The sequence below is a fragment of the Ostrea edulis genome, chromosome 8 (genome assembly GCF_947568905.1).
Source record: "Ostrea edulis chromosome 8, xbOstEdul1.1, whole genome shotgun sequence".
NCBI lineage: Eukaryota > Metazoa > Mollusca > Bivalvia > Ostreida > Ostreidae > Ostrea > Ostrea edulis.
The window spans coordinates 31,955,374-31,980,100 of NC_079171.1; the positions used below are offsets into that span (position 1 = coordinate 31,955,374).

At 36.6% G+C, this 24,727-nt stretch overlaps 1 protein-coding gene across 7 annotated transcripts; it reads right to left on the bottom strand.

The window, feature by feature from the left end:
• Positions 1-249: 249 nt before the first annotated feature.
• On the bottom strand, positions 250-24,585 carry LOC125662747 (uncharacterized). 7 transcript variants are annotated; one of them, XM_048895078.2, is made up of 6 exons: positions 24,433-24,585; positions 9,206-11,802; positions 8,040-8,266; positions 7,742-7,823; positions 6,162-7,129; positions 250-5,331 (listed from the first exon to the last, which is right to left on the bottom strand). In XM_048895078.2, the coding sequence occupies exons 2-6, from the start codon at positions 11,784-11,786 to the stop codon at positions 4,477-4,479; spliced, it is 4,713 nt and encodes a 1,570-aa protein (XP_048751035.2). In that variant the 5' UTR covers positions 11,787-11,802; positions 24,433-24,585; the 3' UTR covers positions 250-4,476. The 7 variants fall into 7 exon arrangements, with proteins under 7 accessions (XP_048751035.2, XP_048751040.2, XP_048751041.2 ...); XM_048895083.2 differs by lacking the exon at positions 24,433-24,585 and adding an exon at positions 19,775-20,916; XM_048895084.2 differs by lacking the exon at positions 24,433-24,585 and adding an exon at positions 19,657-20,916.
• Positions 24,586-24,727: the final 142 nt, after the last annotated feature.

Consider the following 24,727-nt stretch of genomic DNA (forward strand, 5'->3'; position numbering starts at 1 on the left):
TATTAGATGCGGTAAAATATATAAACGCTTGGTCTTGCATTGAACATTTTGGCCTGATGAGTTGAAGTCATATCTGAGAAGATATAGAAACTGTCTCTATTGTTAATGCACGATGGACAAAAACCGAGATTTCACTATGAGCTTACCCGCGTGTCTCTTACTGAAGCCTAGTAGATCATGGACCAAATGACTCAAATACTTAATCATGATAACAATATCACAATCTTCTCATCTATAACAACAAAATCATTTTTGTTTTAATATTATCCATTTATTGCATTCTGTTTCACAGACAATAAAACTTCCACTCATTCTATATATAAACTTGATGTATATATCATACAAATCAATCACAGTTACCATAGCAACCTCAATACTGGCGTAAATAAAATAATAATAAATGGATGGAGTCGCAACAAAAATATAGCAAGCCAATAGTTACTCTCACCGAATTGACACCCGAGAGGAGAGGTACAGACATTTTCAATTACATTCACCATGACTACCTTTATGGGTAAGTTTGTGTTGGCAGGGAAAGCTACATCAAATGTTAGAATGAAATTGATAAAATCAGCCAACAGTAACTCTTCAACACAACATCGATAGATACAAAATATACACAATGACATAAATTCCTCCAAATGATTGGTGTCCGCTTACAACAGAGGCATGATGTATCTCTCTCATAACATGGTCAGTGGATCTGTCACGATTACATTGTACTACCAGTGTCAGAATGAAACGGTTATCATCTTCTGAAAGCCAAGCAGACAGCTCACCAATTGAAATTCAAGAATACTTCATTACAAAAGAGTATCTGCCTGGACATATCTATCGAACCCCTGCAAAACAGGGCCGTCACGGTACTTTCTGGTTCTGCAGGGACGTCACAGTGAATTGTGGTATGGAATTGCGTCTCCTTACAATGGGAAATGCATTGTCATTTTTTTTAATAGGAAAAATTGAGTTTCACATCCAAATGAAGTTTAAAACAAAAGAATAATAGAACAACGATTCATTTTTAACATTCAATATGTGCCTGTCAGTTTATATTGTATAATATATTTTGGTTATAAAATTGGGAAAATGAACCACTTTTTAATCATTGGGAATGAGTCAAATATGCGATATAACTTTGAGGAGAGTGACCGCCCTGCAAAGGAGCAGTACGTGGATTGTAATGATTTTTTTTTTCATTTAAAGCGAGACCCAGAGATTCTAATACCGTAGATAGTTAGATTGAATTAATATATATTTCTTGATTCCTAACATCACTTTGAAAAATACGATGTTAATTGCATGAAAATAAGTTTCTAAATGAAATGTACTTGTGTATTTATCAATAGATATACAGTTAATAAATATTGATATTGCGTCAGTTAGTCATATGTTTGATATGAGTAAAAAATATTTTAAACACACTTCACGAATATATGTAAGCATTGTCTGTATATACATATCTATGTATAAGACATTAAATATATAAAATCACCGAAAAAAACGAAAGTATTCCAAACATACTAGCACAGGAAAAATTGTACAGTAAAAAATGACATAGACATATTGCACATACTTCAGATTTTGTCGATAATGGTACACATCCTGGGTGATAAATAATAACTGACATATAAAAAAAAGCAGCTTAGAAAATACAACAGCTCCAGTTTGATATAAAAATGATCAACATGAATTTCATAATTGTGGTCCCTGCTTGTATGTATTACAAGGGAGGGGTGGGGGTTCCCATCCTTACTCTTGTCTAAACCCTCCTACCCCTAACACTACTTCATAACTCTTCTTCATATTGCATTGTTCAAGAATAAAAATGTATACCTCCTATTTTCCCCTATCTATCCCCCCACATTTGAATTTTTTTTTTACTCTATCACATTTCGCAATAAAAAATGTGTTTCTCATTTTTTTTTTTTTTTTTTTTTGTAGAAGATGCACTGTTTTGTAGAGAACATACAATGAAAATGGAAAACTACTCTCAGAAATCACAGAAGTGGATCTATAAGTTTGTGAAAGTGGGACAACTACCCCACTGCTTTTACAAAAGTGTGTGATGTGTGTAGGGAGAGAGGGGGTGGGGATATTTGTGTTAAGTAATTATGCAAATTCATGTAATGTCAATCACACATTATAGTATACATATAGGTATCTCATTAATAAAACTGGAGAAATGTTTGTATATGCATGCATCATGTATAATGCTTATCATTAGATTTACAACATTAACTATCTTTTGATCTAATATAATACAGTAAAATAAAATACCAGTATATTTTTAATTACAAGGGCAAGGGGACTGGGGTATACTTTATTTTTTGATTTGGTCGAGTTCAAAAATTTAATTAAAAACTAGAACTACAGAAAATAAATTAATATGATCTAAAAATTATAAAAACAAATCAAATCAAGCTCCATAACAACAAAATGAGAATAGGCTAAACTGAAAAATAACAATTTAACCCGTGGCATCTTAAGCACATATGTGACGTCAATAATATATCATTTTCAAGCAGTCGGAGATCGAATCCATTAAGATCGAAACCTTTGCATTACTAGTTAGACGATCTAACGACTGAACTACTCACACTAATAAACAAAGCATGGTAATATTACTACTATATAAAATTTAAACCGATTTCTCAAGGAGAGGAAAAAATTATTTTTGAGAAAATGTCAGAAACGTTGCATTAATTATGTTCTTAAAATCTCCTAAATATTTAATCCCATTTGACATGTAATCTCCGTAATAAGAATCTGATTGAGTTATGTCAACATTTCTTCATTTGATGTATTAGTCTATTCTCACTTAGCTGTGTAACCCTTTCTCAGTACAGTTGTAGTATTAATAATGTATCATATTGCACAGCTAAAACCCTAACCCTGCATAAAGCTAGGCAGAAGTTGCAAATAGATTTGGGATTAAAAAAGACAAAAGCAAATCAAAAATTAAAAAAAAGTTATTAAAATCAGCAGCATTCATACAGGTATTTTAAATTTCATTCTATATAAATTAACCAAAGTAAAATAGTTTTTAAAAAATCATTAACAATCAAAGAGAGATAACTCTTTGAATCTTCTCCACAAAATACTGCCAGAAGCACAACATTTACATATTTTATAAAATTCTTTTACAACTCTGTCCATTTAACTTTAAGGCAGCAAAATCAGTTAACACAATATTATTGACATCATCATTAAACCAAACATTTTATGTCTACAAAGTTCATCAATCATTTTGAGAGAATTTTTATCTACATTGAGGAATATCCGATTACTCTGCATGGAGATCTATTTTTACAAATTCCATGAATGATTGCATACAACCTGCTGCAAGCAAATGCATTGAATCTACAACTCTCTCTTTCTCCTCCATCAAATCCATGACTGTAATGGATATAGCAATGAATGTCAGCACAACCCGAGACAAATATCTAAATAACACATTTAAAATATCTATACAGAAATATCTATTTAGGATTTAACAAATATTAAAAAACAAAACAATTCAAGTTCCTTAATACTGGGGAAAAAAGGCGAAAAGAAATATATAATATGGAGATTCCATTTTATAATGCATCAACAGTAGATCTAGAGACAGTTTGTAGATAAAATTACTTTGTAAGAGAAAATAAACTTCAAAGACCTGTTGTATACACCTTACACACAGGGAACAAAGAATGATTGAGACACCTATTTTTTTTAAAAATCAAAATCAGATTTTGGGTTTCCCTCTCTCAGACCTGATCAATGGAGGGAGAGGTGAATAGAATAAATTTTTTTGAAATGTATAGCACTATCAACTATCAAAGTCTACTGAACATTGATACAATTAATATACACAGTGGTGGATCCAAGATATCAAGTCTAATTAACACACAGTAGTGGATCCAAGATATCAAGTCTAATTAACACACAGTGGTGGATCCAAGATATCAAGTCTTTTCTGAGATTTCGTTCAATGCATCAATGTTGACTTTTAGAATTATATCTGTATATGACACAAGTACATCTTGTGAAACATTGAACAAGACCACTAAATCACTAAAGGTGTATTGCTGTTATCATAATTTCATAGTGATTTTATAGTGATTATAAAGTGATTTTATACAAGTAGTGATTTTATAGTGATTGCAGTAGATCGCCAGTACAAGTGTATAGCTTTACGAACTGATCGGGCAATTTTCTCAAATTGTCATAATTGTGTCAAAAGAGTTAATGAGAAATTCATGTATTCAATGACTTTTTCCTTTGCATGCAATTGCAAATACATGTATACACTAACGGCACTGTTTTAAAATCATCATGATCATACAAAATTTAGGACATTTTCACATGTTACACCAGACTTGTCCTAAATCAGAGATAAGAAATAAGGTGTGTGTGTGATATCACAATGACTAACAGCACTAGACTTCAGTAGAAACTTGTGTTATACCATTAAGGTGTGTGTGTGTGTGTGTGATATCAGAATGACATGTGTGTCCTGACACACTCAGACAGACTAACAGCACTAGACTTCAGTAGAAACTTCATCCTGTAGAATTCTTTAATGGAGTACTTCCTCGTCTCCGCGGAGGACACCAGGGCAAACCCATGCACCATCCCTGCACGTTCTTTCTCTAGCCACATGGACAGTTTAGGTTCCAGGCTACTGGTCCTCTCTAGTCCGCCCTGCCAGGACGTTTCACTCGGTCCCCACAATAAAAACTCCACGTAACTGCGAATCAACGATAAAATCTCTATCTTACGACTCTGTAACATTTTTTGCACTCTGAGCACACCCCCGACAAATTTTCCAAATTCATATTCACTTAGACTGGCCATGTTTTCCATGAGATATTTATCCAGGAAACCGAACACCGTATCCACATGGGAGCCATCATGTGACCGCTGATGGGGAAGGAATGCCACAATGTTACCATGAGAACAGTTGCTATTGGAAACCATAAACACATCTCGGAAGTTAGCATCCCCGAGACTGAATCCTTGGTCAAGACAATGAGAGATGGCACTGAGAATCTGCAACATAAAAAACAGAACGTTTTCCATCATGTCCTCTACAGTTAGCATCACCTGACTGTTCCCATGACGAATAGAGGTCATGTGATTGGAAAGACTGTCAGAGATGTCAAATTGTCCAACCGCCACAAAACACTTGGCAGAATTTGATTGGTTGGTATGGAGATTGAGAAGAAGCTGGTTGGTTTTGATGAAGTCCTCCGTGAGATAGGAGTAAGGTACCGAATCGGAGAAAATTACGGTGGGTTTCAGCAGTGTTGCATGATGGGAAGACATCAGATCAGGCTTGGTGTGCTGGAGCTAGAAAAAGATAAGGATTTAGGGTTGTGATACTGTGAACAGTAATGGTGAAATAGCACATCAGATTGATAATAAGATTTCAAATCTTTTACACTTCCTTCATCTTGCTTAAACTATGAATTGCTATTTTCAGTACAGATTAGGGCTGCAATGGGTACCCGAAATAACCGAAAACCATGGGTCATGTTGTTCGGGTCAGGTTCGGTTCCATTTTTCCATATTTCGGTTCGGGTTTAGTTTTTAAAATAGAATCATTATTAGAAATCCGTATAAATGAAATGTCGTCAAAATCCTCAAAGGTGGTGGTATTTTGATCAATTGTTAAATGATGGCATTGTGGACAAAACTGTGAATAATGACAGTATATTCAAGATATGTCAGACGCATTGAAAATACGCTACAGGATCAACATCGTCAATGACAAAACATTGGAAACGAGTAGAAGTGACAATGCTGTTTCTACAGTGTAGTACCATGGATGTCGAGTCTAAACCTCAGTCCACGTCCCCGAGTAATTATTGTGACAAAATACAATAAAGGTTTTCGATTTTAACTGTATATTAGATTTTTAAAATAGTTATATAGACCCGAACCGAAATTACCGAACCCAAAGTAAAAAATTTAGAACCGACCCGACCCGAAAACTTTTGGAACCGTTACAGCCCTAGTAAGGCTTTCACAATACTTAAAACAAGATGCCTTTTCTTAAAATATCAAAGTAGCTTCAGGTTATGTCTTATCACAATTTGTTTCAATATCACCGTATACAGCATCATTTCATTACCGTTTTACTAAAAGGTACATGTTACCATAGTAACTGTGTGTCTTACCATGAGTTGACAGTTTGTAGTGCTTAGTCTCAGCTTGGCATTGTACACAACACAGCGCTCCGACGAGTGAACAGGTTTCCCGTAGATATCGAAATCTGTCCACTTCAGCGGACCCGCAGTGGGAACTCCCAGCGACACGGGCTCCTTGACAAAGATCCGTTCGTATTGAGTATAAATGTCCCGCAGGGTCTGAAGGTTCATGGAAGTTAGCTGGTTCAGCATGTCTCTAAGCTGGTTCTCATTGAGAGCTGACGTAATGCTCGGTCGATTCATGGCAATGTAAGGCTGCTCAAAAGAATTGCTCTCTCGTTTGGATCGTTTCCGAGGTAACGGTTTGGGTCGACTAAGAGTGCTGCACTGTGATGATGGTTCAGAACCAGACGACATTCCCATCTGGGACGGTGAAGCCGGTGGAAAGTCCATTGAAATCATAGACTCGTTCATATCGATAGTCAAGCTCTCATTCATGGACCTGTGCATATCTTTGGACAGGGTATCTGTCACTGATCTTTGCATATCCATAATGTTATGAACCTGTTTAGGAGGTTCTTTTCCATACCCATTAATTTCCTCATAAATAGGCTGGGAGGCCAAAATCCTCTCTCTCTCATCAGAAATCTCTGTTTTCGGTGGATTTGTCTGTACACTATTAACACCGACTTCCTCCCCTTCTGTCGTCTCCATGGAAACTTGGGGAGCCTCCTCAGGTTTCTGGTCACTGGTTGCTGTGGTCACTACTGACCGCTTCGAGACTGGTTCCAGGTATCCCTCGCTGGGTGATTTAGGAACAGACAGCGTTGTGCTGTGCGGTGCTGTCTGGTCGCCCTCACCCTGAGGTCCTGAGGGGGGTGGGGGAGGAGGTTCCTTTGGGATGATTGGTTCATAAACATTTTCAAGTGAACCAAGTGGAGATAACTCGGGCCACTCATCATACTTTTCTGCTGTCGATCCTGAAGAAGTAGATTCTCCTAAGAAAAAAAAACACCCACAAGATTTAAATGTAAGCAGATGCTTATTTCTTAGAAAATAGTGAAAATAATTCATAACTGGATACTTCTGCTTAATTACATGTACTAGTAGTAAAAGCTTGACACTTGTTGCCAATATATTCTAAAACGATGATGGAACATAAAACAAACCATCTCTAGTGTTCTACGGTGTCCGTGTTTGCCCTGTTCTCGATTTTGTATTCTTTATGAAAAGGTGAAGATAACGAACAGCGATTGATCTCCTTACTCCTATAAGGAATGCAAAATAAAGAGTTGGACAAACACGGACCCCTGGATATACCAGAGGTGGGATCAGGTACCAATGAGGAGTAAGCATCCCCTGTCGACCAGTCATACCCGCCAAGAGTTCTGTATCTTGATCAGGTATTTTAAGTCAAAATCAGTGAACCAGGAACGGCCTAACAATCGGTATAAAATCTAAGAGAGTGATTACCGTTCGTTATCTTCACCTTTTATCATGTTAAAGGTCTTTCTACACTAAAGTTCTCTTTCATATATTTCATGTAAATCACCACAACATATTAATTTCAAAGTTTACATCAATTAAGACGGACACCCCAGGACACTTACCGGATACCATGGAGGGGTCATCCCCAATAGCGATGGTGTTCCTGCGATTTAGCGACGATCCCCCTGTCATTGAAGTTATCAGCTGGAAAACAACAAACAAAACATCATTCCTGATTTATAACTCTTAATTAAGCATGTTTCTTGGCATACTTTACTATAAACATGTGTTTTGGCATAATCTACTATAAACTTGTTTCTTGACATTCTTTACTAAACAGGTATCTTGACATTTTTTTTACTATAAACACGTTTCTTGGCGTAATCTACTATGACTAATGATGCAGGCCGTCATACTCACCACTGGTCCCGATATATCAGAGGGGTCGATTTTCTTGACCTGTAGCTCCCCGCCATTCTCGGTGATTGATTTGGTCCGTTTTACAGAAGAGCTTGGCGGCCGGGGAGGGGCTCTGGATTTTTTGTTCCCCAGTTTTCCCAGAAAACTCTTGCGACTGGCTGCCCTGGGTAATTCAATTTTCTCTGCGGGAGCTAGGTCTGCTTCCTCCTTCTTCTCCTCTTTTAATTCTGTAAAACAAAAAAAAAATTAAAGCTTGGATATGAAACTTCTCACTTTTTCATGTTAATTACATTATATAATTATAGAATATTTCACATCATTTCATAGACCAATATTGCATTTTAGCAAGTGTTTCTTTTTTGTATATAAAGTTACTAAAATATATAATGTTTTTATTTCTGTATAAAAGACATCAGGTCATGTGACACAAACTTGAAACAGTTAACTTGCCGCATCAGAATGGAGCAACAAGATAAGTATTTAGTTGCATCAAATGTAGTTAGCAATGTGACCCAAAGTCTTTCCAGACCTTGAACTGGCACGGCAGAATTTAAATACGTAACCAACCCCAATAGAGATTTCGTTTCATAGATATCTAGAGCAGGGGGATTCTCTTCATTCATGTCATGTTAAAATCATAAAAGTAACTCTGTGAAACACACAGGTCACTCATGACATGTGATATGACTATTACAAACCACTCCACTGTAGACAGACGATTGAAGTTGTAACCAAGACGAAAAATGTAAACACAATAATTAGTCACAAATAATATCTGGTTAAGAGTATTTCATTCTAAAACATTCATAAGGTTATGAAGTGAAGACCTGAATTCAAAAGTTATTCTGATGGAAAGCTCACACAATGCATCAAATACTGATGAGCCTCACCTTCATTACTTCATGAATTTTTCAGTGAAATAAACTTCTAAGCACAACTAGATATCATAGAAAGACTAAGTTCTTTGAAAGAATACAACAACAACCCCCCTTCCAATTTTGTTTAGAATTTCGATGTGGCTCATATTCTGAGAGAACTTGTAGATGTACAAAATGTGAACATAACACGTACATGCTGATTTGTAAAATAAGGCAACTTCACATTCTATGGTTACTTACTTAAGTACTGCAAAGAATTTTAAGAAGAGAAATCCAACAGTTGCATACCTGTTGACTGGTTCACCTGCCCTGTTGTCTGAGCTGGTGAAGCCTCTTGTTTAACAGTTGTCTGGTTCCCCCGCCCAGTTGTCTGAGCTGGTAGGGTTTCTGCTTTAACACTTGCGACAGGAGGTTGTGGGGCCAACTTCTTGGCATCTGCACTCGGTTTCTGACCAGCAGGACTGGCACTGACCTTGGAATCCAAGGTCTTACTAAGTCTCATTTCCAGTTCTTTGGTAAACATGACATTTTTGCTATCTAAGCTTTTTGCAGAAGAGGACGGTTTCAGCGGTGCGGAGACTCGCTTCGGACTCTTGGCTCTTCGTCTGACCACCTGCTGACCGTCCAAGTCTCTCTTAGGGCTGTCTTCTTTAGACAGAGTTCTAGCTATCTCCCTTTCCAGACTTCCTTTATCTGACCTTTCCAAACTTCCTGTCCTGCTGTCCGTCTCCGATCCCCTTCTTTCCGGTCCGTCTGTTGAGTGTGACCGGGACTCCTTGGCTTCATGCTGGGGTGAAACTGTGGGTCGTTTTGGGTTTGGTGGTGGTTTGGGTCGTGTGGGAACACTTGGTTTCACAACTGGAGCACATTCAATGGACTTCCCTTCACCTTTAGTTTCACTTTCATCTACAATAACACTGCTGGTCATACTTTCGCTTTCAGTATTTTCCTTCTCCTCTAGTTGGTTACCTTGTGGTCCATTAAATAAGGTTGAGGTCTCTGATGCAGACATGATAATACTGGTACGTGACTTTCGACATGAAACAGCGGGAAGGACTTTGGCTTTAACCTGTGGCGATTTTTTCTCCTCTTTTATTTCCACAGGTGATGACTCTTTCCTTTTTTCGGGAGTGGCTGTAACTTTTTCGGGAGTGGCTATAACTGGGGTTATGGGTGCACTTGCTCTCTGAGGGGTGGAGACTTCGGGAATTTGCTCCGTGGAACTCTCTGGCGAATCTTTACCTCTGCGTAGGAAACTTTTGAAAAAGGAAGTGATCCCTTTTTTCCCTTTGTTGTTATCACTCTTAGGTTTATTATCAATTAAATCATCATGAAAATCACCTGAGCGTTTGGGTGAAAGGGGTTTCTCATGGTTATTGCCAATGATAGATTTCCCAATGGGTACCATTTTAAAATTTGGTTCGAAAAAGTTCTGTGAATTTGAGGGTGATGATTTTTTTGATGACTGGTCACTAATCACACTTGAACTACTTCTGGTGGTGGGTTGAGGGGGAGGAGCCACTGGTGGCCTAGGGGCAGGGCGCTTCTTCTTTCTTATATCTGTGGCCAGAGACACAATCTTTGCCTCTAACTCTTTCGACTTTATACTCCCTTTTGGAATTCTTAGGCTTTCTAAAATTTTCTCGCAGTTTTCCGACGAATCATTGACTGCTGAATCAGGCAGAAAGTCATTGTCTTCAAACCCTTTGATTGAAACATTGTCGCTGTAACGAGCCAGGATAGCGTTTAAATGATCCACCAGAGCCATACCAGCAGATGACGAATCAAAGTCAAAATCAGTCGAGAAATTTTCAAACAAACTCTCAGCATCAAATTTATCCATCTCAAACACATCATCATCTCCATTCTTAAATTCCTCGCCAGATTCACTTAGTGGTACCACATTTACGTCCATGTATGGTTGTGCCTCAGTTTTCTGTCCGATGTTCCCATTTTCCATTTCAGAGGCAGACCGACTACGACGTTTTTCAAACAGCGAGAAATTTGTCTCGTAGTGAGCTCCCTCCCCTTCCTCCTCGATTTTATGAAGGTCACAATCTGACGACGATCTTTCTAGTTTATTATCACGGTCAAACATTCTCTCTAATTTTGACTTTGAGCTTAGAGGTTTCCTTGTCGGAAATGTTCCAAATCGCTGGGAAAATATTTTATCACAGTCTCGTAAAGTTGCGAACCTGTCTTTCTTCCACAGGGATGTAAGTTTCACATCCTCAAATTCATGACTTTTGTCCCTCTCATTTGTTTGACGGTCAACACCATTAAGATTTTTCAAATCTGAATTCCAGATCGTGTTTTGTAAAGCCTGAAGCACAAACTCTCGTTCCTCTTCCGTAAATGAGATATCCTCCCCAGAATCTTCTTCTGCAGGGGGTTCCTCATGGTCTAAAAATAGATTGTCGTATCCTCCATCATCACCGATCACAGAAGGTTCTCTCTCTAGAAATTTTATATCAAGACTTTTCTTCCGCGTTTCACCACTTTTGACTAGAATGCTTTTCACATGAACGTCTGCCACTTTTGGATGTGATATCACCGGTTTTTGAATTTTTTCTTTTTCCACGGATAAACTCCTAGAAGTCCGTGGTTTTCGTGGTTCAATTTGTCCATCATTTCGTCCCTCTAACTCTGACAAAATTAACGAAGCGTTGCGTTTTGCCTGGTGTATGACATCATCAGCGATGATCGACGTCCGTTTTGTGGGGACAGGTGAACTTGTAGACTCTGGGCTGAAATCTCCCACAATGCAGTGCTCTGCTTTGGGTTTTTGGCAGTTTTTACAGAGTTCTTTTCTCCAAGCATTCTGCGTGAATTCGGCACAAGCAGTGGACATTACGCTCTGAGTGACCATGGAGAGGGGTCATGACCTGAAACAAAAAACAATTTTACTTAATTAGCGTATAATTGCCAAATCAAACTTTTCACTTGGTTAGAAACACTTTGAAATGATATAACCATGAAAGAGGTCAGAACATACTAAATATAAGCCATATAGTCATGTTAATACTTAGGTGTCTACATATGTATATCTAGCACTTCAGCACTTGTATGAATCATTGACAACCATCCCTTAACAATCAGTCACTGCAGTGTTGGAGAACTAGTGTGCACCCGTCAGGTGATAAGTAATGGGCTTGTTAATCCAATATCAACAAACCCTGAATCACTCGGTGTTACAAACACGCCTGGCGCGTTAGGTGTCTAAAAGTACACTCACAGACAGATACAGTTTTCCTCCTCTGTCAGTCTGACTCTAAGTCTTCTTGTTCTCTCTTGAAGTAAACATGCAATAACACACTTACAAGAAATATTCTTGTAGATTCAACTTCCTCCACCTTTTGTTTCATTAATTATATATTCATTTCAAATGTAGCAGAAATAACGTATAATTTACATTGTGAATTATGCTGATTATAAGAGTCTAAGAGAGGAAACATGAAAATTGAATTTCACTGAATGATTGAGGGGTGAGTTGAAATTATTCTCAGACTGAGTGATTGGGGGTGAGTTAGAATTACTGGGAGTGATTGGGGTTGGTGGGTTAATTATAGTTAAGGGAAGGATGGATTGGTGAGAATAATTAATAATGCGTTATACATTCGATTCAGAAAGTGTCATGACTAAACAAATATAACCAATAACACATCCAGGGTAGCTGTCAATCATTAAAACTTTCCAAGTCAATGGCTCTGATAATCTACACCTGGCTATAATTAGCTGATCAATTTCATTCATTGATTTTCCTAAAGAGTCTCAGATTCTCGCTGCCTATTAAAAGTGAGGCTGAGGTCATAGTTCAACTCGACTCAGTCTCCTGGTAGAAATCCACCATTAACATATGATTAATCAAAACACTGACACCAAAATTAATCAATGTTTAAAAACAAAATTGCTCTAAATAAATGTATATCCATGTGTTTTCATTTTCTGCTGTTGATCATTAATTTTGTTCCATCTTTCATGTTATCATGACAAAATATAACAAATTTACACCATATCCGAAATAAAATCTCAGAGCTGCATCAACCACCATAATTAGTACGGAGTTTCAGCTGACTGAATTTTAATGAAACAGCCTAATTATTTCCTGACTGCCACGTCTAGACATGCATGCAACAACCTCCAAAGAACCACACACTGCTGAGATCAAACACTGTATCATATCACACAGGTTTATAAGTTCACACGGAATCTCTGCAAGTCCAATCAATACACCATCCACTTAGTGAAAAACAACAAAAACACAACATTAAGGCACTGACATGAAATCTCTCACAGTAGCAGCAGCTGTGCGTTTGTCTGCATGAAATCCTTAGCGTGCTAGCTCTGTCAACACACACTTTTATAGCATTCCACTAAGACGAGAGGGTTGTGCACCTAACTTTCCAACAATTTATTTTCAGGGGGCAGAGAGGAATATATTACATGTTGTCTGTATAGAGCCCACATTCATATAATTACTTTTTCCAGTGATGAATGGCCCTCTCTTTGTAGGGAATCACATTTCTAGGACTAATACATTCGTTTATATTAATATCTTCAATGATCTGAAAAACTCGATGGTTACGCTGTCTATTGGGTTTACCTTACCGCAGGATGCAAGTAGCAGATCTAAAGGGGGGAGGGGAGAGGACTGCAATTCCAGTTAATTCTCACCTTGGTTGAATTTTTTTTATGAAATACAAAATTCATTTATCATTCTGTGAGCTACATGTATTTATAGGGACTGAAACCTCCATTCATATGGTACAAAAAGTTACTCAAATTTAACTCACAATTGTTATTAACACTCCTTTGAAAATCCCTTGAAAATTGTCTTAATTAAGATTGAAGTGTCACCCTTCTACAAACTGTACATGTGTCATTAACATGTACAATGTCATCGTTAAAAGTTTCATTTATAAGCTCACATCTAACAATGACCGATTCAATGATCGAAAACTTAAATTTATTTACAAATTGAGTTAATTGTCACAGCTAGTGCATTGCCATGTATCATGCATCCTTACATAAAGTCCCATCAGAAAATCGGGCCAAAAATTCATGATTAGAAACTGCATGATGAACAACAATGTGTGAAATAGTCTTTTCTATGTTGTCTTATTGCAATATGAGCCCAGTCAGTGGAGTTTGTGGTTTACTCTGCCTTATCAGGACTTCAGATGGCAGCGTTTCTATTGGTAAGTCTACAGAAGTACGTCACAGAACTGATTATTGACTTCCTGAATGGACCATTTGGTTTTTAAATCTATGGCCAAAAATTAAACTCTGCCCCAGTTTTACAATCATTTTCTATAGTCTAAATACCTTTAAAAAAAAATTGTATGTTTCTGACAGGGTCCAATCTGGGAAGAAAAAAGCCTACAGATTCCTTAATTCAAAGAAATTATATCATCTTTGTTAAATTATAATTGGCATATTTACATAAATTTACAGAAATGTTTCTACCACAGTAAATCACAGGACTGTTTATCAAGAATTTATACAATTCAGTATTCTGAATGTAAATTAACACATTTAAATTGCAGACACATGACACATATTATGTAAAATTTCAATCCAATTCAAATTCAAAATTTTTTAAAAAATTACCGCACGAGTCCTTATATAACAAATAATTAATATTACATAAATGAAGACTTTGGGTTATGAAATTTACTACTTGCATGCCTGATGTCTTTCTCAAGGTCACCTGAATTGTTTGCAATATCATTATCCGTTCATTAACCAATATATTGAATTATTTCCCACATTTTATCTTCCAGCAATAATAGGACTGCATATAACACTAAATTCTACAATATCAGTTAAAGCTATATTTTGTAGAAAAGCAATAAAGATATTGGAATGCAGAGAGGCACCTGTATTACATGCCGATGATCTTAATAAACTTTTATCAGGCAGTATTTTACATGTACATGTACCAATAGAATAGCAGAGAGAGAGAGAGAGAGAGAGAATTAATAGACAGAGAGAGCGAGAGAAAGAGATAGAGAGACAATGAAAGAAACAGAGAATTAAGATAGAGAGACAACGAAAGAAACAGAGAATTAAGAGAGACAGAAAGATAGAGAGGCATACATAGAGAGAGAATAAAGAGAGAAGGGGGAGAGACAGAGACACATACAACAGAGAGAGAGAGAGAAAATTAAGAGAGAGAGAGAGAGAGTTAAGACAGACACACACACAGAGAGAATTAAGACAGAGAGAGACATAGAGAGAGAGAATAGAGAGAGATAGAAGGGGGCCCAGAGAGAGAGAGAGAAGAGGAGGGAGAGAGAAAGACAGAGAGAGAGAGAGAGAGAGAGAGAGAGAGAGAGATCTTAATTAGCCCAATATTACACAGTTAGCTTGGTTTAGTAATTATGTTTACATGAGTCATTCAGTGGAAAGGAAATTATACTGTCTAATAATGCCCAAATTTCACAGTCTACACCAAAAATTTACATGCACATATATCAGAAATTTACATACATATCAGAAATTTACACATATATCAGAAATTTACATGTAATATCAGAAATTACATATGGCTTATAAAAATTTACATGCAATATCATATCAGCTAGAAATCGGAGTGCAATATACACACCCATTAACTATATTTACAAGTGTATCATTAGAAAACTATGATCATGCAGAAATGTATTAATGCCAGAGGGTTGAGATCTTATCAGAAATTAACATGAATTCCCTAGATCAGACTGTATAGTACTTGTGATACCATGTTACACTAGTATCGCCTTACCATCTATCTCACCCTCCAATCACAAACTACATCTATCTCACCCTCCAATCATACACCACATCTCCAGTCATTATTGTTGAAATAATTACCCTCACAGTACAATATCCTTGCATGCCTTGATCTGTCAAACACTTGATCTTAAGAGTCCTTTCAAACCCTGTTTCTAAACAGCTAGGGCATTGCAGTTACTATATATTCTTGGAATACAAAGAAAGATTTCATTATTCTGCTGTGTATAGCTCTTACTAGGATTGAAACGATACGCCCCCTTCATGATATGATACATATTGCAATACTTATATGCCACGATTCAATACTTTCAATACAATGCAATTCACAGAAGACACCAATAAATAACTCATTGAAGAAAAATTTAATTATCAATATTCAAAATCATAATTTTAAAAGCAAAACTGCCAAACGGTGAGATATATGCCTGTTCGCTGTAGTTTAAACCGATATAGTTTATCACTATTTTCGTCAACCTCAAGGCAAACAACAGTTTGAACATTATTTGAAGCTATGTTGTCCCTATGCAGGTAGAAATAATATGTACTGGCCGAGACTGATGTATTTTACTAAACCCGTTTGTAATAAGCGTATCGAACTGAAAATCGAGGCAGTGAATCGAATATTGAACTGAGCGTATAGATATTGAATAGTATCGATATTTCGGTGAATCGTTTCAGCCCTAGCTCTTACGATGTATATAATGTTAATTTGCTGGTGGGATATAAAAGCGGGATGCTGAAAATACTGTTACAGTAACATGATGAAAAATATGTCACCTTAATCTAACTGTACCTACAGAGGTCTATCTGTAGTACAGTATATAATTGTACTACATGTAAGTCTATCACATTCCGCACTTTATAAATTGTACTACCTAAGTATAACTGTACTATGTAAGTCCATCTGTACTGTCAAATTGTACTTATAATATAAACTGTACTATGTAAGTCTATCTGTACTTATAATATAAACTGTACTATATGTAAGTGTATCTGTAATATGTAACTGCACTATGTAAGTATATCTGTACTATGTAAGTATATCTGCACTATGTAATTGTATATGTACTATATAACTGTACTATGTAAGTATATCTGTACTATATAACTGTACTATGTAAGTATATCTGTACTATATAACTGTACTATGTAAGTATAGCTGTACTAATATAACTCTAAATGTACTATGCAAGTCCCCCTCCTTTAAGTTCCTACATATACAGTGTATAATGAACACAGTCACCCAGAGAACAGAACAAAACACAGAGGTTACACAGCCCCAACAGGAATATTAAACATGATACTTCAATGACAATGGAGAGCTTCTATATAATCAAGAACGTGGACTCCTTACATGTGTACAGACTGCACTGCAGAAATAATCCCAGAAATTCCATGCACACATAGAACACAGGAGAATAATATCCTTACCACCACACAATCACAGGATTATCACAGAATCTCTCTCCTATCAGACACAGGATTCCTCCATCTTTAATTATTGATCCTGAATTCCCGGGTTTATTCCCATGTTTTCACACAGTCAGCCTGAGGCAGGCTGGGATTGTATTGGATTTTTCTGTCTGACATTTTTCCTCATTCACATCATTCAGCACTTCAGTGGGCAATCAATGCTGTTACTATTGCATAATGTGAAGCAGAGAAAGGGAACAGCTGGCTCACTGCAACTCTCTCTCTCTCTGTTTCTGTGTGTGTGTCCCCTCTCTTTCTCTCTCTCTGCTCTATGTGCCTCACTTCCTCTCTGTATTCCCTTTCTTTATCTCTCTCTCTCTCTCTCTCTCTTTCTCTGCCCCCTCTCTTTTTCTCACTGCCCCTCCCCTTCTATGCCCCCCCCCTCTCTCTCTGTGCCTCCCTTTCTCTCTCCTCTCTTTTTCCCCTATCTCTTTCTCACTCTCTCTCTCCTTCCCCTATCTCTCCAATCTCCCCCCTCTCTCTGTGCCCCCCTCTCTTCTCCCCCTCTCCCTCCTCTCTATTTACCCCCTCTCTCTCCCTCTGGGCCCCCAGTCTCTCCTCTCTCTCTCAATGTCCCTTCTCTCTTGGTGGACCATCCTCTCTCTCTCTCTGTGAGCCCCCTCTCTCTCTTCTCTCTCTCTCTCTCTCTCTCTCTCTCTCTCTCTCTCTCTCTCTCTCTCATTTTATATCTATATATGCATTGTGATAAGGGAGGTATTACTACATTATTTTTTAATATATTCATTTAAAAGTTGTCTGTACATTTATTTCCTGTAGATTTCAGTTGAATTTGACCTCCAAATAAGTCCTTCAAAGTTGATATCTTCTCTCTATACACTCACTACAGTTAACAATGTTTAAGCTATAATATAGCTATATATTGAAGAACTGTGGATATACTTGTAAATGTATATACATTATATATATATATATATATATATATATATATATATATATATATATATATATATATATTAGGAGATATGTTCTAGTGATTGGAAATAAATGAATAATAAAAACTAAAATACAGGAAGAACATGAGAGATTTCAAGGTTCTGGTTATCTCACCAGAAGGACCTATGTAAGCTGAGGTCAGAAAAATCGAACACACACATATAATTATTTAACCTGAAGGAAATATAAATGACAAACCTCTTCTATTTAGGGGGACATGAAAATGATCCACTGACAGACACATATATATATTTAATTAATCAAAAAAAGTTGCTTGTGTGTCTGTCAATATAGCATTTATCAAGCTGAAGAGTTGCCCCCCCCCCCCCCCCCCCCCCCCCATGTGATACATTAATTGTATACATATGGCAGTGTTACCCTGTGTAACTGAGCTGCCCTGACAACTATTGATTGACCTAAGGTATTGGGGATCAGACCCCCTGACTCAAACTTATCTTATCAGTATACTGCATGCTAGGAAAACCACAAGTTTACTTTTCTCCTAACTCTGTGGTAAATAAAACTGCAGATTGCAATTTTTATTTTCTATATATCATTTAACATATTCAGTCAGCTACATTTTGTATCACATTATAGCCTTTGGGTACCAATATATTTAGCAGGAAATCAGAAGTTAAATAAAATGTTTCTGAGATAGGTAAAAATATACTAGTTGGGCAGCAAGTCTGACAGATTGCTTTATACACTGCTGTCAAACAGGAAGCTTAGGACAGAGAGAAGGAACCAATAAAGAGGAGGGCAGAGAGATTGGATACTTGAAAAGGGGGGTCAGGGGTTGGGGGGGGGGGCAGAGAGAGATAGAATTATTGCGATTAAGGAAGAGCAGAGAAATGAAATAGTTAATTAAGGGGGACAGAGAAATTTGAGTTATTGAGAAGGAAGAGTAGAGGGATGAATTATTGATGAGGAGGGCAGAGATATTGAATTATATTGAGGAGCAGCAGGTCTCCAGAGATTGAATTATTGAGGAACAGATCGGGAGATTGAATTATTGAGGAACAGATCGGGAGATTGAATTATTGAGGAACAGATCGAGAGGCTGAATTATTGAGGAACAGATCAAGAGATTGAATTATTGAGGAACAGATCGAGAGACTGAATTATTGAGGAACAGATCGAGAGATTGAATTATTGAGGAGCAGATCGAGAGATTGAATTATTGAGGAGAAGCTAGGGGCAGGGAAATTGGGTCATTGAAGAGAGATCAATCAGCAGCAATATCAAATAATATTAAAGAAACTGACAGCTAGAAAAATAAACACATCACCTGTAGTACCACATCATACATAATATTTTCATGATTTTTACTTCAATTCAATTCTAAACTTGGCATCGATTAACATCGAATATATATATATATACAATGAAGCATAAAGAATTATCTTGGTACATTATCTTAAAAACCTCCCTGAGTTCCATTGTTTATCACAAATTCAGAATCGATCAAAATAGCGGGTAATGAACTTACTACATGCAATGTTATGCAGATTAAGGAATACAATTTAATTACTTACATAATACTGAACACAATGAAGTTGAACATTAAAGTTCCAATCGAAAAAAAACTTCCACTAAAAAAATCACAACAAATCACTTGACCCACTGACGCCCTCTCCTTAAGCTTATCCTCACCTCAACGACACGGAATAATTTCTATTGATTTAAATATCTGTGTCACATAATTCTTTAAAAATTTCAGCCAATTCCGACTTAGAAACTGATACCTGTCTCGCTTCACCGCTTCACCCAAAACCACTGAAGGACGACCAGTGTGGTTCTTAATGACATTAAGACTGAACCGAGGGTCCTTTTAACGATTATTTTCTTTGTCCTTTAAATGTCTCGTTACATTAGTAATATCTGGTGTAACTACACACCGTTCTACATAGAAAGGAATTTCCTTCATATATCTCATATCAGATAAAAATGCTTCTCTTGTTAACATGGTAAGGGAAGTGTACTCCTGGTGTTTCGCGTCCTTATAGGCACCACAATAATAAACAGCAATGCTTACTGCAAGAAAACTTCAGGATATAAGACAAATCACAGGGAAATATATAAATCTGGTCCACATTTTCCCCCGCCTGAATTTGGTCCATATAACTATTTTGAAAAGCTTCTCTTAACTACATAGACATTTTATTTTCATTTTCAGGGCTTCTATACTTGTTATACTGTAAGTTATCTTTCCTAAAAGACCTGTAAATTTATCAACAACAAAAAAAACCCAACCTCCCCCCCCCAAAAAAAAAACAAAGAGACCCATTGATTACAAGGCTCACCTGAAGCCTCTTTCTCAAACACAATCTGAAGGTTGTTGGCCTACTTTAAGTTATGCCTGCACCCCTATACCATACAGTTGTACTCCATGCAGGTCATGAAAATTATGAATTACAACCTAATACTACATGCAACCACATATCAAATGAATAATACAGTAATTCTACATGCAGACACTTCCATGCAGCTCGTAATGAACTGAATTAAAACCTATAATTCTACACACTATATAGATACTTGAATCAAACTAATTGTGCATCCTTCTGGATCTTTGAAACTTAAAGAAAATTTTCGGAAAAAAATTCTTATAATCATTCCTATACCCCCAAAAAATCAACCCCTATTGTGTCCCTTACTAGAGCACAGGGACATGGTATGAACCTGCATGCCTAAAGAAAATCTAACTTGGTCACTTAATTGAAAATATTGGCCAGTTGTAGCAATGAAAGCCTTAATCATGTGCCTAAAAGCTTAATCCCGTGGGGATCCCGGGTTAGAATAGATCCTCAGACAGTACTCCCCTTGCTTGTCGTAAAAGGCGCATAAATGGGGCCATCCTTTGGATGAGACCGCAAAAACTGAGGACCCGTGTCACAGTAGGTGTCACACGATAAAGATCCCTTCCTGCTCCAAGGCCATAAGCGCCGAGCATAGGCCTAAATTTTGTAGCCCTTCACCAGCAATGGTGATGTCTCCATATGAGTCCGTGAAAGATTCTCAATCTATAGGCTTAAAAACATTGTGCTAGGATCTTAAACCTAGAAGTAAATGTAGAGGAGGTTCTGGGAATGACAGGCACTAGTTGTAGGAATTTGACCCTTTCAGTGACCCCTTTTAGTGAACCCTTTTTCAGACCCTCTGGGTGTAATTGGAATTAAAAAACCTCATTTCCCATCTACAAAATATACCCAATTCTATACAGAAAGATTATGTCCGGCTATATACCTCTTAAAATCCAATGACCCAAGAGCAGGATAGACAGATGGAGAAATGGATGGAGAGAGAGAAATAAAAGTACAAACATATCTAACTATATACTACAAATTTTAAAAGCAAATACTGCAGGGTAGATCTGAATCAACAAGTTCAACTGACTATAACATGTAACAAAAGTCTGAGAAAATGAATTCAATTCATGCTTGAAATATTAAATATTTTTGTAAAGATTCCTTCACCAGATAATTTTTCATTTAATGGTCGCATGCTCTTAGTGTATGTGTTCCATTGAGACATGTAATGTTGAAATTTTAAGCAATATACCACAATTTATTGCCCTCTGATTGTAACCGCCCCATGAAATTTTATGGGCACTTCAAAGTTCAAATAATTCACATACAATGTTGACAGTTCTAAATTGTCTAGAACTTGTTCTTTTGCAGGGGTACATATAAATCAAAAAAATGTCAACAGTCAAGGATAGGTTATGCATTTTATATTGCATGTCATAAATGGAATTTCAAACGTAGGCTAAAATTAAAATTTTGTGTCTTAAAGAACCAACCCACATGCAATATAAAATTATGCACTTAGGTATATTAACAGGTACAAAATTTTAAAAGAAAAATCAAGATAAAATAAACAATTTCTATTTCGTTTCACATGCAATTAGACGTCAAAATTGTAGCTTATTAATATTGATCAATATGTCAAAATCTTTAGTTAATCTATTCCTTTGAATGCATGATTTAATTAATTATAGCTAGTTTAATCATTATAGAGTACTTTAGAAATCACACCATCGTTAACAAATTTTATCTAAATGTTTAAAAATTGGGGGTACAGTGGTGTTAATTTTTTCATCCTCAAAAACAAAAAGGATTATGATTATTTAAAAATATCTTAATTTGAAAATACACATCACATATTATGCATGGTTTTACAGCTCTATACATCTACACATCATAATGATTGAAGGAAAAACAATTACTGTGTCACAGGCCATTATAAGAGGGAGACTAAATCTAGATTAAAAGTGTTGTTTAGATCTTTAAAAAGAATGTTAGAAACAATGAACATCATCCTCTCACACGGCCCTCACTGAGGACAGAGCTCCAATACAGAATATTCACTGACCTAGCTTAATTGCTGTCAAGGTGACAACATGTAGGGATTGTAATAATATCATACAATAGAATTGTTGTGGATCTGCATGTAAGTATGTGTAATATTCAAGCACCTGATGAGTGGTGTGTGTGTGTGCATGTGGTGGTGGGTGTGCATGGTGGTGGAGGATGATGTGGTGGTGGATAAGTGGATGGTGGTGGTTGTGTGGTGTTGGTGATGTGTGTGGTGGTGGTGATATATGTGTGTGGTGGTTGTGTGGTGTGCATGGTGGGTGTGGTGGTGGTGGTAGGTGTGTGAGTCTCATTCTCCAGGAGTTGTACATGATAAATAAATAACATGCATGTAACTACATTATTTAGTCTAATAGAAATTATAATCATAATTTAGTCTGCTTCAAATGTAATGAAATCTGATGTGTTGGATGCAGTTAATTGAAATATGTTCTAGGCAGGCAATTTGTTCTGTTCCTTGGGATTTGAAGATTAAAGTATCAGAAATCCAAGCCCAAAATTCGAATTTGAAAAATCCAGTTTATCAGGATGACGAACCAAAAATTTGAGTCCCATTTTTTCTACAAACTACCCCATTATTATATTTAACTCCACAGAGTCATAATTTTATGGATTACCAGTTTTGGTTTGGTCTGAGTTGTATGTGACTTATGAAATTAGCTCACATACTTGAAATCTGCTGGTATGAAATTACACAGATTTTATGCAACATGGACTTAGCGGAAATGAATACCACACGTTTGCAGTGGGATTGCTATATTGTGCCTGGTATCAGGAGTGCTAAAACTATGGCATCTTTGAAAATTGAAAGTTTGCTTCACATGCACTTATAGATACATTGTGTAATGGGGCACAGAAGGAGTACAATGCTTCCTTTTGTCTAATACAGCAATTAAAGAGTCGACCTAGCACCCCATAACTTGAGACAGAACTGACTGTAGATCATTGCATGCTTGTGCCACAATGGTCATATTACTAAATCCCTACTATGCTAGGTAAAGGCGACATTCCAAATATCTAAACTGAATCTCAGCCAATTTGATTATCAGAGCCTGGGGTGCATACAAAGAATCACCGAAATTACCGCTAAACACCGAAATTACCAATAAAGGGGCCAAAATCATCTCAGTATGTGTTCGTTCGTCTAAATGTATGTTCGATGATATTCTATGTACCCACAGGGGCTCGTCACGAATTGACCCTCTCTATTCTATATTTACATATTCTACATGTAAATATAGAATAGACGATGTGAAATTCTAATAAGACAAATATTTCGTGACGAGCCCCTGTGATGTACCACAGAGCCTGTGTGAGGATCCAAGCCAGGTTTTATGTTTATCATTATGTATCTATTTATTATGCAGCTATTTGGGGGAGGCTGGAAGCATTAAGAAAAGAATATATCTATTATGTGTGCACTATATATTCTGGGAGGCTGGACACATTAAAAAGCGGGGACTATATTATGTGTACGTACACTGACTATAAGAATAGATTATGAATTGCCTTCACAAAAGTGTTTAACTGTTTTTGGGGTTTTTTTTCCCCCATAATATCCCCATGATTTTATCAAAGAGCACAGTAATAAATACGTGTGATAGAGAACAGATAAGAGGCCTCTATGAACAGATTCTTTAGACTTTACTAAATATTAATTATGGGTGAAGATGTGAACTTTAAATATAAATGACAGATCTTTTTTAAATTTGGATCACAATAAGAGAGAGTAATCAACATTTTCAAATTATGACGATATTATTCTGATCAACATAAAATCTGATAAATTAATCAGTCAAATATTCTTCATCAGCTGTTCATATGTCACTTTCGCATCATTGCACACGACATTCTGTTTTCAACGAGATTTTCTGCACAAATCTATATCGTTCAGATTTTTCTTACTATCATAATTTCACCCACCCTTCTTTTTACCTGTGATTGGAGTGTTTTGGGTCCAGGTGATGCACCGTGATTCAGTTCCTTTGTCTATGTCACTTTTCTTTCCACATGTGTCATTGTTTATGTCAATAGAAACCACATGGGACATTCTGAACTTCCGGTGAATGGAAGAAAATAGTGCGTATTAGTTGAAAAAAATGTAATACTCTTACACCTCATATATTTGCAGCAAATGCAATGTGATGTGTATTTCTATGACGAGAAATAAAGTTTTATAGCTACAACGTATACTATTACAAAATATGAGAAAAAAATAATTATGGAAACA

Excerpts from the sequence above, each read along its gene's own strand:
- LOC125662747 (XM_048895078.2), bottom strand. The coding sequence starts at position 11,786 with ATGGTCACTCAGAGCGTAATGTCCACTGCTTGTGCCGAATTCACGCAG. Across the intron at positions 8,267-9,205 it reads GCAGGTGAACCAGTCAACAG|AATTAAAAGAGGAGAAGAAG; the intron begins GTATGCAACTGT and ends TTTGTTTTACAG. Across the intron at positions 5,332-6,161 it reads CTACAAACTGTCAACTCATG|CTCCAGCACACCAAGCCTGA; the intron begins GTAAGACACACA and ends ATCTTTTTCTAG.